General features: G+C 33.8%; 1 protein-coding gene across 1 annotated transcript in view; it reads left to right on the top strand.

The window, feature by feature from the left end:
- VAMP4 (vesicle associated membrane protein 4) overlaps positions 1 to 14,738 on the top strand; it is a 31,827-nt gene extending 17,089 nt beyond the window's left edge. The window contains exons 5-8 of the mRNA XM_063104840.1: positions 6,377 to 6,477; positions 7,553 to 7,632; positions 10,861 to 10,912; positions 12,803 to 14,738. Of these exons, the coding sequence (XP_062960910.1) occupies positions 6,377 to 6,477; positions 7,553 to 7,632; positions 10,861 to 10,912; positions 12,803 to 12,831 (262 nt within the window). The 3' untranslated portion in view covers positions 12,832 to 14,738. The remainder of the gene's footprint in view (positions 1 to 6,376; positions 6,478 to 7,552; positions 7,633 to 10,860; positions 10,913 to 12,802) is intronic.
- Positions 14,739 to 16,444: the final 1,706 nt, after the last annotated feature.

Below are 16,444 nucleotides of genomic sequence, written 5' to 3'. Positions count from 1 at the left end.
AGGAAGAGTAGCCAAAAGTGTCTGCTCTCTGGGTCATTGTCTCACACACTGAAAATAATGATACCAAAACAAAAAGGGATGGTAGCTGCATTATGAGTTGTGGGATACCCTATTACAAAGAAGCCATTTCTAGTCTGCAGCAAAGTGTTTTTATGTTAAATGATTTTACCCAACTGTAGGCTAATATAAGTGTTCTGAGCATGTTTAAGGTAGGGTAGACTAAGCTATGATGTTTTGTAGGTTAAGTTTATTAAATGCATTTTGGGGGGTGGGTTGGCTGGCATGGAGATCCAAACACTTGACCTTGGTGTTATCAGCACCATGCTCCCAAGTGAGCTAACTGACCAGCCCCCTAGGTGTTTTTATAGTCCACAGATATAACCTATAGAAAACTCATATCTCATCATAACCTGGGAGGTGATAAGAAACGGTCTTATTACATTCTCCTAAGGGAGATAGGGAGGCGAGTAGGAGATGGCCTCACATCTCATTAATGAGAGATGGCCACTAACTCTCTCGGGTTCCAGGGGGATTACAAGGCATTCTGCCAAGACTGTGATTAGCTGTGGATCAAGCCTGTGTGCATAAATGGATGCCTTCAAGGGCGTCAATGCATAAGGGTTGATTCATTACCCTGCACTGAGCACAGTGAATTCTTTATCCCCCAGCATTGTTCTCTTATACATAATCTGCCACTGGAGAAGATGACTCTACTGATGATGCACCTGTTTTTTGTCCTGCCAGTATTCTTTGTTTCCTGTCATATCCTTCTGCAGAGTGAACTTAGTACTGAGTATGGCCTGTTGGGTCTTTTGTATATGATTTTCTGAACCCCAAAACTACTGCCAGTTGTACTAAATAAGCATTGAAGAACGTATGCCTATGTTAGTAAGTGCCAACACACACGTGAATATGTATATGTACATACTAAACTACCGCAATAACTTTGGTGATCACAGAATTTTAGAACAGTAAAGGATTGTTGAGTAAGTATGATGGTTCTTACTCTAGAGCTGAAGTTTGCCAGATATAGTTAGAAGAATGTCAGTCATCAAATACAGAAATTAAACCTTGATGGCGCAACCTCATGAATGCTTGTCTAACCATGGCATGACTCACCAGTGAGTCCAAGATGGCAGAGCACAACTTGCCACACAACTTGCCCAAGGACAAATCCTTGGCATTAGTATAGTACTCAAAATTGCTAGCACTGATCAGTTTTCTTAGTTAAGATATGTTATCACCACTTAATTTATAACATTTCCATACAGAGTATTTCTTGACTGCTTAGATCAGCAACTTTGTTGCATTGTTTGGATTTGATTGTCCAGTAATTATTAATGTTGATTACAGATTAATCCCCCCAAAATACCCAACATTACTTTTTAGGAAGGTTTTTTTGGGAAAGATTTTAAAGATTTGTATGCCTATATAAAATTTGTAATACTCTTTGGAATGTTTCCTTTGCTTTTAAATTAATTAATAGCATTATAAATGGTGCTGATGAATTGTAGACATTCTCTGTCAAGGGTAGGAAATCTCCTAATTATAGCCTTGGTTCAACTAGCTTAATTTTTTAAGTTCCCCATGGACTGTTCCTGATGTAACAGTAATATATATGTAGTTGCAGAAACACAACATAACTTTAAAACTTCTTTTGTCAGCACTACCTTAAAAGGCCACAAGATGGGGATATTAACTATGAAAACAAATATTTTCTTTATTAAAATAAGGGATGAGTGTGTGTTGCAAAGTTTTTTTTTTTTTTTTTTTTTTTTTTTTAGTGGGAGAGCACTGACATTTATCAAGCACATTCTAAGCATTAGGCACTGTGCTAAGTATTTGAAAAATACTATCATTTAACTCCCACAGAGAGATAGAGATTATCATCTTCATTTTAAAGGTGAGAAAATATGAAGCTAAAAGAGGCTTGCAAAGTGACCTATAAAGTTGCGTACATAGTAAGTTATAAAGTTGGATTGCAAACTCAGGACTGTCTGCATACAGAACCCAGGATCTCTACACTACAGCCTGCATCTTCCCTGTTGATAATTAGAATAGAGGCATTTCAGAAATACGAGTGCTGCCAGACTGTAGGGAGAATTTAAAACAATATTGAAAATGTCCTTTTCTTTCTTCATGTCCTTATCTTTTCCTGGTTATGTTCTTCCTCAGGTCCTTTTTTCTACCCTATGACCCTTCTTTAATTCGTCCTCTTTCACAGACTTGATTTCCTTTGAGTTTTTAGTATTCTATTTCAGTTAATGGCCATTATCCACCACCACTCAGTTGCTCAAATTATAAATCTAGGAGTCCCCTACCCTTTTCTCTCCCCAGTTCCTTCACTCACGTCCAGTTAATTACTTAATTCTTGAAATATCCCTCTTCTTACATATATTCCCTCAGCCTAGAACTTTTCCACCATCTACTGCCTTCTTTATTCTGCTCAATTCACTCTTGATGCCCTTAAAACTTAGCACCAGGGTCTTGATGGCATGTCAGATCCAGGCTGAATTCATCTAGGTTACATGACTGATACCGTGAGCTTCCTTCTGTTATAGCACTTAACACACGGTTATATAATCATGGATACCAATTTTCCCCCCTGGACTGTAATCTTTCTAAATGTCAGGCTCATAACCTTCACACTGATATCTTTGATGAATAGCATAATGAGGTAATAACTTCTTAATATTTTTTGAATGAATGAAATATTTAATGCAGGTTAGAAAATATTTGTTGAATGCTTACTTTGTACCAGGCACATTCACATGACCTGGGAAATAAAAAGATAGTTGAGACAGTGTCTGCTTTTAAGGCATTTACAGTGTAGTAATGGAGGTGAGAGCAATGTAAAATACAAATAGAAATCAAAGGATTGTAACTACTATGAAAATGTAAGAGATCATGGAAAAATATGTTATACTTGTTTTATTAAAAAAATTACTATTCATATTAAAGTAAATAAGTAGATCACTTTCTTTTTCTAATACAAAAGTTTTGTTCTGAGCATGGAAACATCTTGAAATACGGAAACATGATCATAAGATTTTCCATCATTGAGTAAGGGTTACATAGTAGCTAGATTAAGAGTGTTACACCAGTGGATAGTTATGTGTGAAGGAGAAAGCAACAATAATTCATTAGTTAATTCATTATTCGTAGAAAAATTTAAATGTTGGGGGGTTTTCATTAGCAATAGGGATTTATTATATGTGTGCCATGTTGTTGAGGTAATACCCGTAGGGTTATGATAATCTAGTAAGAATTAATCTGGAATTTTATGGGTTCCTCTCCAATTAACCTGCCTCTCTCCATGGAGTCTTTTGCTTATAGAGATTCTGGGACCATAACTATTTCTTCAGCTTTTTGTTTTTATTTTAAAATCATGCATAGTGTAGGTATATTAATATCCATAATAGCTATAATCTGATCATGTGTAGGAGCTGTTGTCCTTTCCTGTCCTGCCATCTGCCTTACTTTAAGCTTATCATTGCTTGCATATGATGAAAAATAATTGCCTGGGAATTTCAAGACTGGACTTTGAACAATACCTATGCTTCTGTTTTATGGTTAAATGGAGGGCTCTACACTCACTGCTTTATATCTTTTTCTCAAGTAGCTGTGTATACTTTGCATGATATATACCGAAATTGTTCACAGCAAATATTTATCAAATGTCTACTGTGCCCCAAACGCCATTGTGGGTACTGGGGTTACAAAAGTGAACAGAATCATTAAGGTCCCTACATTTGTCAAGTTTACCTTCTACTGGTGAGAAGCAGAAATAAGTGTGTAAATAGGTACTTTCACTTAGTTTTAAATGCTGTAAATAAAATAGAGTAATGAGATAGGTCAGGCTGTTTCATAGTTCTAAAGAGTAATAAATATAATGCATTCATTGTACATTTGAACATAAATTGCATGAGGGCTGGAATTATTGTCTGTTTGGTTCATTGTTATTTTCCCAGTGCCTAAAACCGTTAAATAGTAGGTGCTCATTAGGTATTTGTTGGATAAATTGATTAGTTGTATTTGTATTCTATGGCTTTTATATAGGATGATCATCCTAAGCTCTCTGCTTTGGTGATTAGGAGTTGCAGTAAGACATCTTAGGGATTCAGGGGCTCTTTCAGATCTGTTTGGGCAGAAGACAATTCTGCATGTCCCAGTTTGGTTGAGCTTCAATCTTAATATCCATCAGTGGAATAATGTGTGGAAAGCACAGAACTCTGGGAAGCTGTGTTGAATCCTGAAGTCTGTGTGTGGATAATCAATCAGTGGGTGTACATTCTTTTTTTTTCCAGTGTGAGAGAGGTTACTGTCATCAAGCATAGTAATTGCTACTTGAATCTGAGAGTACTTCTTTTGAATCCAACTATGCCTAAATGGGCCTTCATTTTGTTTTTAAAGCAAACTTTTTGAAGAAATAGCTCAGTGATAGAGAAAGGATAGAGCTCTTTTTCAAAATTAGATCCCCAGTGCAGGCAAGAAGCAGAGCACTCCTGGGATCCTAAGGCAGGAGCCAGGGCCAGCACCCTCCCCCTGCATGCAGTCAAGAAACAGAGCAGGCCCGGGTCCTTAGGCAGGAGCCGAGGGCAGCATCCCCCTCCGGGAAACAGGCAAGGAGCACGCCAAAAACACTACTTCCTCGTGGGTGGCCCAACACAGCTACCACCATAGCCATGGCTGCTACAGAAGCAGCTCTACACCACAGTGGTAGCTGTGGCTTCTGTGCAGGTGACTGCCAGACACCTGACTGCAGTGACACAAGGAAAGTCACCAGCAGAGACAGGGAAAAAAAGGGGACGTCTCTCTCCTCAAAGGCCACTCCAGCATAATAGAAGAAGCAACTGCTCTACCCATGCCTCTGCTTTATTTCTGATTTTAGTAATTTCTTGTCTTTTTTTTCTTGGCCAGTCTAGGTAAAGACTTGCAAATTTTGTTGATCTTTTTGAAGAATCAGAAAAAGACTATTAGGCAGTCTACAAAGCACCACTGATGTAAATAGTTTAATCAAACATTAGCTTTATGTAATTCTTTTAGGGTATAATAATCTTTATATGCATTGTGTAACTTGTTAAATATGTAACTATCATTCATTTTCTTTGACAGACTTTGTTATGGGAGATTGAAAGCAAGCTCAAAACTCATTTCCCAAAAAGTAAATAAATATTTTTAAAAATAGGGTACATGTGACCATGTCTCACCCCTGATTCACTGGGTTAGTTTGGGGATAACATAGAGTAGAGTGTAGAGACAAGACGTGTATTATGAAATTTTTTAAAAGTAACCTAGCTGATAACTGACAAACTTTTTTCTTCCTCAACTAGAAACACAATTGAGTATCCCGATTTATCTAAATATATATATTTAATATCTATGTAGTTGTTAGTAATCCAATGTGCTTTAAACATTTTTTGAGTTATAGGAACCATGAATTCACTTTATTCCTTCTTTTAAGTATTTCATTGTTGTGATTTATTCATAAAGTAACTTAAGATAATTTTTTTGTCTTTTGGTTAGAGCAATAGAGGAAAACTAGACACTTAAGATAATTAATCATTTCAGGATTGTGTACTCTGGAGATGTAAAAGTAGGTAGTTGAGGACAAATTATTAAATTTTTAAGTTTAGGTTAAGTCTTCATTGAGTAGTCTGAAATTTGGTTAGAACAGGCCTCCATCACCTTATATAAAGGAATAAAGCATATTTTTATCTTGAAGGACAGCAAAACAGTTTTCTTTTTTTGCTTCCCGGTGGGTACTTCCGAACATTCCCAGGTATTCCCAGTTGTCTTCAACTCTGTTCAGGTTTAAAAGTGATGAACAGTGAAGAGTCATGCCTATTAAGTGTCATTGTCTCCTAGATGTGCTTTACATCTCCCGTTTGGAAGCTAGATGTTTTTCATAAACTTCTAACATACCTGGGCAAACTCCTTTGTTGGCCTTTGTATGTAAATAGCCTTTGTATGTGAAATATATAGCAAAAAAGTAGGTTATGGTTGTGTCTGTGTGCTGCCTTAACAGTATATTGAAAAGAAAATGAAACATTATTTAGTCAAACTGTTGGACTAAATTCCACAGTTACGGAGCATTTTGTCAGCACATTTAATTTGCTTATGGGTTGTATTACTAGCCAGAAGCAGGGCTAAAAATAAACTATCTCTAAGTTAAATATTACTTTAATTTATATCACACTGTCTTTAATTACCTGAGTACTCAAGCCCACAGATGGAACAACATTACTACAAAGCCTTAAATTTTATAGTTAAATAGTTCTCTGAGACTCTGCTGTTCTTTGTCATGTCTAATAAAAGTTTCAAAAATTGTAAACATTCTCAAAAGAAGAAAAATTTTTATCTTTTTTTAAACTAGTGTTCAGAATCAGGTGGATGAAGTTATTGATGTCATGCAAGAAAATATTACAAAGGTAATTGAAAGAGGGGAGAGACTAGATGAACTACAGGACAAATCAGGTACAGATACTTCATATGTTTTTTGATATTATTAATGTATGTTTTTCTACTTTATGTCTTCTCTTGTCTAGCCAATGTTTAGGAATCTTGGCTTAGGAAATTGGCGTTTAGTTCTTAAGTTTATGCTTTTAGTGGTTTAATTTTAGCTCTCTTTACTTTGAATCATCTTATTGTATTTCTTTAATCAGTTGAAAATGTAGAATTTAAAAATTCATTTTTAAAGCGTTAAGAGTAGAGCTATTTTTCTTTTGCCCTATTGTATTGGTGTGCTTTGTATTTCTCATGATCTCATGGTGTAAAGAGATCATTTTTTTCCAACCGTTATTTTCAACTTATATGACATTTTTATTTTATGCTTTCTCTGGTAACTTAATAACCTTTCTTAATTGACAGATGTTAGTCTCTGTACCTCTACCAGTTCCTGGCACATATTAGGCACTCAAATATTGTTTGAATGATGAATGGATGAATATCTGGATGATTTATGCTTTCTCTGGTAACTTAGCAACCTTTCTTTACTGACAGATGTCAGTCTTTGTACCTATAACAGTTTCTGTCACATATTAGGTACTCAAACATTGTTTGAATGGTGAATGGCTGAAAACCTGATTAATCTTTGACACACTTGCTTAACCAAAAACTTTCTTACTCACTTTTAAAATTCATATTGTTTTACTTCAAAATCAGTCACTTTTGGTATCTTCTAAGAATCTCACCTTCTCCACGTGTAATTTTTTTTCTAAAGATGTACCAAGTATTTGAATTTTTAAAGAGTATCTTCCTTATAAGCTTATTTGTAAGCATTGAGGCCCTGGGAAGACTCCTCTTAATCTTATAGTAAGAATGGATTGGGCAAATTGATCTGTAGCTGTTTTATGCTTTGTGTTTTTGGTTTTTTTTAAAAAATGTAGAATGCCAGAGTTTGTGGGTGGAGGTAAGGGAGGAGGTTGTTTTCGTGCTTAAAAGGGAATAAATTTGCAGAAGTAGAAATTAATATTTTCTTGTCTTTGTGTGACTAGATAAAAGAATCCTGTTATGTCGTTTAATCCTTCTCTCCATCCTCTATGTGATATAGAAAGCTTATCGGATAATGCAACTGCTTTTAGCAACAGATCCAAACAACTTCGAAGACAAATGTGGTGGCGTGGATGCAAAGTAAGTAAATCAGAAGATATTGGATAGATTGGTCAGCATCTCAAATGATATTCAAAGACAGGAAGAAAAAAGGGCCTGTAGAGTATAAGCTCTGAGAGAACAGGGACTATAACTATCTTACTTATTATTATATCTTCTGAACCTGGGACATGGTAGGAACTCAGTAAATATTTGTTGAATTAAACAATTACTTTTGGGACAAGAATAACTAAAGCAATCAAGCAATGCCTAAAAGGATGTTTTCATAGATTTCTTCATAAAAGTAATACACATTTTATTAATAATTTAGCCACCTCTAGACTTAACTTGTAACAAATATGCATTTTTAAATAATTTATCATCAGTATTTTTTTGGAGCAACCTCTAGTATTATATAGAGATATTTTTAAAAGTGGAAACTAGAGAATAATATGATTTTCTGTTGAAAGAGAAAAAAAAAAGCAGTTTTTATGTCAGAATCTGTTATGGCAAATGGCATTAAGAAAAAAAAAAAATTCTACTATCCTTCATTTTCCAGAGAAATAAGAAATAAAGGAAATATTTAGCCAGGAAAAAAAATGGGAATCACCGTATACTAATATATTCCTGTAAAACATTTTATAGAAATGAATTTACCTCGTAAATCAAGTGTGGCTACTAATTATTAAGCGGAAAATGTTTCTTTTAAGATTTGATAGTGAATTTTATGTCATGTGATCAAATCTTTTTTTTTTCTCCTGATTTTAGGTCTAACTTTTGGCCTTGTTGAAAATCTTACACATGAACTTATTGTTTTTAGTCTCTCATTTTCAAGTTTAACAATAACTTTCTAAACCTGATTTTGCTGTATGCTAAGGATTTCTTTTAAGCATTATCTTGGATTTACTTATTTTTGTCTGTCTACCTGTTGAATCCTCTTATTTTCAGAAATAGAATTGAGGAAAGAAATATGTTTCATTGCTCTCCTTGTCTAGAATTTAAATTTTCTCTTGTAAAAATTCTTTATTCTTTAAAGAGTAAATTTTCTATTTCTATAGAAATTTTTTGTTCTGTAGACTAGTTTGGAAAAACAAAAGGTCTACAAGCTGTTCATTTCTTCCTTCATTTTCCTTCCCCCTCAAAATGCCCCATTCACATAGTCACAAAAAGATGGTCATAATGTGTGTTTTGCCTACCTTTATTTAACCATATTTAAAGATTTTTGTTTTGTATTTTATGGGGTTCAGATCAGAGGAATAATGTGCTTTTAAGGGGAAAAAAGAACATTGAGTTATATTTTTAAACAGTCTCTGTATCACTTTGAGAACCTTTGGGGACCAGTAATACTATCAGCCATGGAATGAAAAACATCGTTCTATAACTTAACAAAGATCATTTAGGGTAGCAAGTATTTTCCACTTGTTACTGTCTTCTAATGCTTAGCTTTCTTTAATCTCACTACACTCCATTAGTACCTCATTGTGCTACTGTTCATCTGGAGCTGCCTTTCCATGCATATCATTTTCTAGATTGACCTCCATGATGGTGATTTAGGAGTAGTTTGAGAAAAGGGATAAAGGGACAGAAAACAGATCAGGGATTGCCAGTAGCTAAGAGAGGAGGGTGGGGTGGTGATTACAACAGGGCCTGAGAGAACTTTGGGAGGAAATGGTAGAAATGTCCTGTATTTGTGGCAGTAGTGGTGAACAACTCTATATATTTGTCAGCCCATCAAAATGTACTTTAAAAGGATGAATTTTGTTCTATGTAAAGTATACCTCAATAAACCTGGCTTTAAAAATAAATAAGTAAATAAAATTATCCAATTTGTGGGGAGGGTGAATCATGGACACCTCTCTTATGTACCTAAGAGGCTCTGAGGCTTTTATATGTTTAATGATAAGCAGATTTTTGTCTATGTCATATGGAAGAAGAGAGCTTTGGACATGCATGAATACAATATTGCCATTTCAAGTTGTAAACATTTCCTGCCCATTGTTAGAAACCCAAGGAAGAAAAACTCTATTCATTGAGGTGTTTTAAAATTTACATTGATGTTTTCATTTAAATCTTCTAAAGTTAAGCCTACCACACATTAACAGAGAAAATTAATGTATGTTTGGGGTAAAACTGAAAAAGTACTGTAAATTTTTTAATTACTTTAGAAATGTTTCAGATCAAAAAAAGGATTAAAGTACTTTAGTACTGTGGTATAATGTGGACCCAAACACCTGAAAATATAGCTATCTTCATCTGTTCTGAATCTGTTCAACCATTTTTTGGTTATCATAATTAATGAGTTTAATAGGCACTGGTATCCAAATCATAAAATTTCCTTATATTCTCTGGGTTACATTGTTGTCATGAATGCAATGTCACTAAAATGTCACTATTTTATTTTAGAAACATTTCATTAACTACTTCTGGTTACTATTTGTGATACTCATTAGAATGTTGCATCTGTTTTTAATAAATAGATTGTTTTTCATTTCCTTAATGAGCCATCTTTAATCAATTATTTGTAAAAATGCTTGATTAAAACAAGGCTTTTGTTTCATCCATCAGGAGAAACAAATTTATAATTTATGCATTTTAGGATTAAATAGTGTCTCGATTTTATACAGAAAAATAAAGTGACCTTAAAATGACTGAGAACTCATCTTAAGGCTTCTCCTCTCAACTGTGAAACCAACACACAGAATGCTGTTAGGCAAGTTACTTCTTAAATGAGGTTATTCATGAAGAATCTAAAATATATTCTTCAAAATAAAGATAAATATGCCAAGAAGAAAGTAAAAGGAGAAAAAACAGAATTCTTGTTTACTTTGAGAATAAATGCTATAAACCATGCTACCTTATATAAATTGAACCATTTGGATTGGCTGCCTGTTATCATATCTGACACTTGAACAGAATTGCTAAGATATTAGATATTTTTCCTGGTCTCACATTAGAAATAAGCATTTGAAATCATACATTAAAAGGACCAGGCCCTTAAAGGCTTTGATTGTTACTTTTTACTGTAAAGTACAGCCTTGGACAATAAAATCTAGCCAAGCAAAAACCCTCCAATGTGAGGAACTCTAATTATTTACAGAAGGATGCAAAACAGTCAGCAAGTTCATATGAGAAAAAATTTGAAAACCTTTCAAGGAGTGTGTCTGTCTATTGATGAGTTAGTATAAGGTAGTAAATTGCACAACAGATAGTCTTGACTTTATTAAGAAGTCACACAGTAATATCTTTCATATGCCTTTCTGTGTGTTGTAGGTAAAAGCCATCATGGCTTTGGTTGCTGTTTTCCTTTTGCTAGTGATTATCAGTAAGTATTCACTGGATTATTACTTCTTGGGGATATTATTTGTTTTAGAGTTCATTTTAATTCCTTTTTAATTTTTCAGTTGACCTAGTATGTCTAATGTCAGGATTGAATAATGATTGTGATCTGAGTCAGGAGTCCTTAACCTAGAATATATGGATTTATGAAAATTCTCCTAAATTGTATATAAAATCTTGTGTGAATATAAATATATACATTTTTATGGGGAGAGAGTCTATATCTTTTGTCAGATTCTCAAAGGGAACTCCTGCCCTACACCCCACCCTCACCCCCACCAAATTCAGGGCTAAGTGATTTGTTCAAGGCTAAATATAGTTTCTGTTACACTTAGGACCAAAACATTCATTTTCTATTAGTTATTAACTTTCATGTATGACAGTTTGCATTTTATGATGTTTTGTTGGAAGGATAAATCCAGATATATTCTCTAGATGATGGTTTTTTGTTTGTTTTTTATTTGGTTTTTGTTTTGTTTTGGTTGATTTCAGTCATTGAAGCATAACTCCTTCCCTACCTTTTTTCTTTAATATTCTTAAGGGCAGATCATTTTTAATATCTCCTTTTCTTCAAGGCTTCTTTACCTGTGTTTACAGTGATTTTATGAAGATGTGGAAAGACTCTAAAAGTGGTCATCGGAAAAATTCTATGATGATATTCTCTTTTTAAGCAGAAAAAAGTTTTGTTACAAAGAAACACAATTGATCCTCATTTTTCATGAGGGTCACAGTTGATCCTCATTTTCATTTTTCTGTGTTTGCAAATTCATTTACCAGCTAAAATTTATTTGTAACATGAAAATACTCATGGTGCTTGTGGTGCTTTCACAGTCATTCCTAGACATGTTGAGAGCAGCAAAATATTTGTGTCTCTCGACTCACATGTCCCAACTGAGATCAAACAAGGCCATCTTTGCCTTTTTATTTCAGCTCTCACAACATAAACAAGTGTCCTTTTTGTAGTCTGTGTGTAGTGCCATGTTTTCCACATTTTTGCACTTTTTGTTCGTGATTTCACTGTTTTAAAACAGTTCCCAGTCACAGTTCTGAAGTGCTCCCTAGTGTTGCTAAGTGCAAGAAGGCTGTGTTGTGCCTTACAGAGAAAATACATGTGTTAGGTAAACTTTGTTCAGGCATGAGTTATAGTGCTGTTGGCCTTGAGTTCAATGTTATTGAATTAACAATATGTATTAAATAAGATGTCTTTAAACAAAAGCACTCATAAAACAAGACTATGTATTGATTGACAAAAATGCAGTAGCCAGTTTCACAGGAACTTAACCCTGTATTTTCCCTAGGAGCAGTGGTTCTGATTCAGTATTTGTTAAGTCAGTGTTTGTGACTTAACAATATAGAACTTTATAGAACATAACTACTTCAAATAACAGGAATCAATTATATGTATCATATGGTGGACAACTTGGAAAATGTAAAATAGCATAAAGAAGAAAATAAAATTCAAGTATAATCTTACCACACAGAGATGCTATTGTTAATATAACTATTGTGTATACTTCTAGTCTTTTCCTATTAATATATAAACATGTTTTTTAAAAACTAAGATCATATTATATTTGCTTTCCAATAAATATAAATATTTTTCCATGTTATTAAACTTTTAAATAAGATTTTGGTAATAGCATGCTATGGTTATGCCATGATTAATTTGATCAAAATGCCTATGTTAGAGATTTAGGTTGTTTTGTGGTATTTTTTGCTTCCTCTTTCCGATTTATTATCTGTTATCTCAGATACAAGTTCAGTCCTCATTACCTGGCTTTAAAAGTGGACACAGCTACATTTAGGAATATTGCTTCTAATATAGCATGTGAATCTGATTTTGATATATTCTTTTTTTCATTTTTTTCTCTTACAGTTCTTATAGTTGTGAAATACCGTACTTGATTTGATGACAGAGATCTTCATTAAACAAGACCTGGGACAATAATAGTAAAAGATTGCTGCATAATTTAAATGAAACCTATGTATATAACTTTCAAAACTTCTTTTTCAAGAAACTAAGAGGCAAGTATCTCTTCAAATTGGAGCATTGAGAATGTCCAAGTATATTCTTCCCTTCTAACAAAATGTTCTTTTAATAATTATGTTTAAGGCGAAGATAACCAGCCTCTATTTGCCATATTCCGAGGATCTAATTTGAAATTAGATACTTGCCAGTTCATTATTTGTGTATATAGTTAAACACTGATGACAATATTTCATACTAGCATTTTAATGGCATAAGGATTTGCATTGTTGCATTAAGGTGGGGGTCAGGTTGGGGGTCAGGAAGCCTATGTAGAGTACCAAATCATTATGCTGAAAGAAATGCATAACCATTCTATCAGTATTTGCAAGAACATAATTCTTTTCACATTACAATTGCTTTGCAAGCAATTTCCATATTTATGGGTATAACAAAAGCTAAATGTTGTAAATGTTGCTTCCTTTAGCTATAACTAAAAACACTTCAGTAAACCTAATTTTGACTGTATAGGGAAATGTGTAGTAATTTTTTGGCATTTGGATTATAGAAATGGGAAATTAAAGCAGTGTGATAAACATAGTATGCACTACAAAACCGGAGATAATAAAGTCATTAAAGAACTTCATTGGAGTGTTTGAAAATGACGAATATATAGCTACTAGTCATGGTCCAGTCTTTTTTCAGTCAAACTCCAATAAGGAGGGACCAATCCTAATGTGAGTAAATGAAATCTACAGGCAACTTATTCCTTAATTTTAGTTAGCTTTTCTCTTTAACCGCAAGTAATCCTTTTACTAAAAGTGCTAAAAGTAGCAAAATTATCTGCTTTGAATTGTATAACTTTGCATTCCCAGATCATCCTTGAGGAGAGGCATGTTGTACAAACGAGTCAAATTGGCCAACAGTAATGAATAGTAAAAAGTCAGCAGCCTAGGTAATATATATACAGGCTGGTCAATCAGTCTAACCAAATGCTGGAGACTCACCATTAATCTCAGCTTGCTTTTATAATGACGATATGCTTTAAGTTAACTTTAAAATGTGTCAGCCCCCTTGTATTGTTTAAACAGGTCAGCATGAAAATACACAATCCTCTAATGTGTGTGGGTAGGAAGTTTTATAATAAAATTGGAGATTCTGTAGAAATGTACACATGGACATCTTGTAACTCCCTAAATTAAAAATAGGGTTAATAGAAATTACCAATATTTAAATGGGGAAAATATTATTACCCTGTATAGGTTTTATTTCTTTATTCATTTTAACTCAAAATGTGTGAAACATAGAATCTAGGTTTTTGTTTTGTTTTCTGAATTCTACAAGATTAGTACCAAGAGGCGAAAATGTTCTGTTTCAAATGGAAAGAAATTTGAAAAGAGAAAGCAGGTTATGAACCATTCAAGACACCTTCAACCTGTGAAGATCTAAATGTAATTGCTAAATTTTATAGTTTGCCTAGAGCATTAAAAAAGAGATTAAAAAAACAACCCTATGGAGTGTTGTTTCTGGTCTCTCTTAATTGTTGTCAGTTAATATAACAGCATTTGAGCTGCTAATCAGTTCTTTGACAATCAAATCAATCCCAGGATACCCAGGAAAATGAGCATTTTTAGAATAATAGTTCAGGAATAGAAATGTTTTAACTGAATGGACAGAATCAGTTCTAATGTATTTATGTGTATGTCCATCCTTTATTTGGATTGGAACTAGACTTATAAGTGGTTAATTTTCCATTAGTTAGTATAGAAATCCAGTTTCTCCATCATATATATCAGTGAAGATGAAGATTAGGTCTCAAAAAGAATCCCCATTTCTGGTGTTTCTTTTAATAAAGTAAGAAACAATTGTTTGAAGAAACAATTATAAAAAATAAAATTATTTTTTAATTTTTAATCGTAAAAAATAAAGGAAATATTTGTATGACAGTACTGTATATATGTAGTTCTCTTTGTATTTAAATATATTACTGCCAAGGATACAGGTGGTGGACGTGTCAATCTGTTAGAATTTTGTCGTAGTTGTGGCTTGGTTCACAGTTTATCATTTCTTCATTCTTGGTCTTGGTTCATCCTGAGGCCCTTAAAATGGTTGGCATTATTTATGACTTTATTGTGGTAACCTTAGAGACATCAACTTTCTTAAGATCAAAAACAGAAGAAAAATATCTTGTTCAAAAATTGATGCCAGGTCTCCCTTCATTCCTTCCCTTAATCATTCTTTTTCTCATTCAGCTCAGATCATCCTGTACTTGAAAAATGAAGTTTTGCCATCATCAAAACTATCATTATTTAACAACAATGAAGATCAACAGAAAAATTCAAGTAGCTTTGCAAATACTAGTTGATACCCAGTAAAATCATTTCACTATTTTTATGTCTGAAAAATACCCGTGTGATTTATGTTTAATTACAGAAGCCTATTGCCTTGGAGCAATTTTGTGATTATAATACTGATTAATTGGTTCCTCCTTCTGATATATCTCAGTAATACCTGTAGTCTTTGGGCTTCTCTATCCTGACAAAGCTCACTGGAAATTGCTCTCAGACTTAATAAACTGAGGGATTTCTCACTTAGGAGAAACTTAAGTATTGAAGATGGAACATTATCTAAAATGGAGGAAGGATAATTAACACACATCACATATAGAAATATCTTGTGTTAGATTGCCTATTATTATAGTCTTTTTGTGCATTTCAGTCCTCTGAATTGAAAAATTATAGCTTCAGCATTTTTAATAGCAAAAATTGGCATCTTTCAGTTCTTTGTTAATGTGGATACCGTATAAATGATTATACATATCCAGACTGAGGAGGCAAGAATAAAGAGAGATTGAAATCTCTTATTGCTCTGTACCCTGATGGTTGGTGCCCTGTCAGCATTGCTGGCCACACTGACTCTGTATCTACATCTGCATATACACCATGATTAGAAAATATGCAAGAAATTGTTTTTCCACGTTGAGAATGAATGCTATTAGAAGATGTCCTTAATTGTGTTGAGTCACAGTATTACTAAGTCAAGGATGACTATTCTACCAATCAAATTTTGTGTTTTCACATGGAAATGTAGTTGGAGTCTATTGTATTTTTCCGTGAGTGGGGAGTAAGAGCATGAGTCAATATGAAAGCATTTATGCATTTGTTTTAGAATGCAGTGTAGTGCTTGTATTTGTGCAGGAAATTACCACAAAGCAGTGTAAAGACACTGTGGCCTCTAAGGAGCTGAAAGGTGCCCTACTTCTTGATACATCCTCTGTTGTTTTTTCCATGTTGTAGGCAAATGGCACCATCCCTTAGACTGATGGATGTTTTGGGCCGTCTTTATAAGTTTGATATTAGTCTTACTCTAATTTTTTTTTTTCCTGGAAATCAAATAGAATAAGGTATGGGGACACAAACTCATTTATTCTGGCTCTTGATTTATTCTAAGCAGCTGCTTAGAACAAGTCAGTAGAAATTGAGAGAAAAACATGACCAACCTCATTATAGGGGATAAATGTAAACTTGTGAAAGCAAGGACCACATCATGTTT

Source organism: Cynocephalus volans, chromosome 8, assembly GCF_027409185.1.
Source record: "Cynocephalus volans isolate mCynVol1 chromosome 8, mCynVol1.pri, whole genome shotgun sequence".
Lineage (NCBI taxonomy): Eukaryota > Metazoa > Chordata > Mammalia > Dermoptera > Cynocephalidae > Cynocephalus > Cynocephalus volans.
The sequence above is the reverse complement of the archived record's forward strand: the minus strand, read 5'-3'. Positions and strand labels throughout refer to the sequence as shown.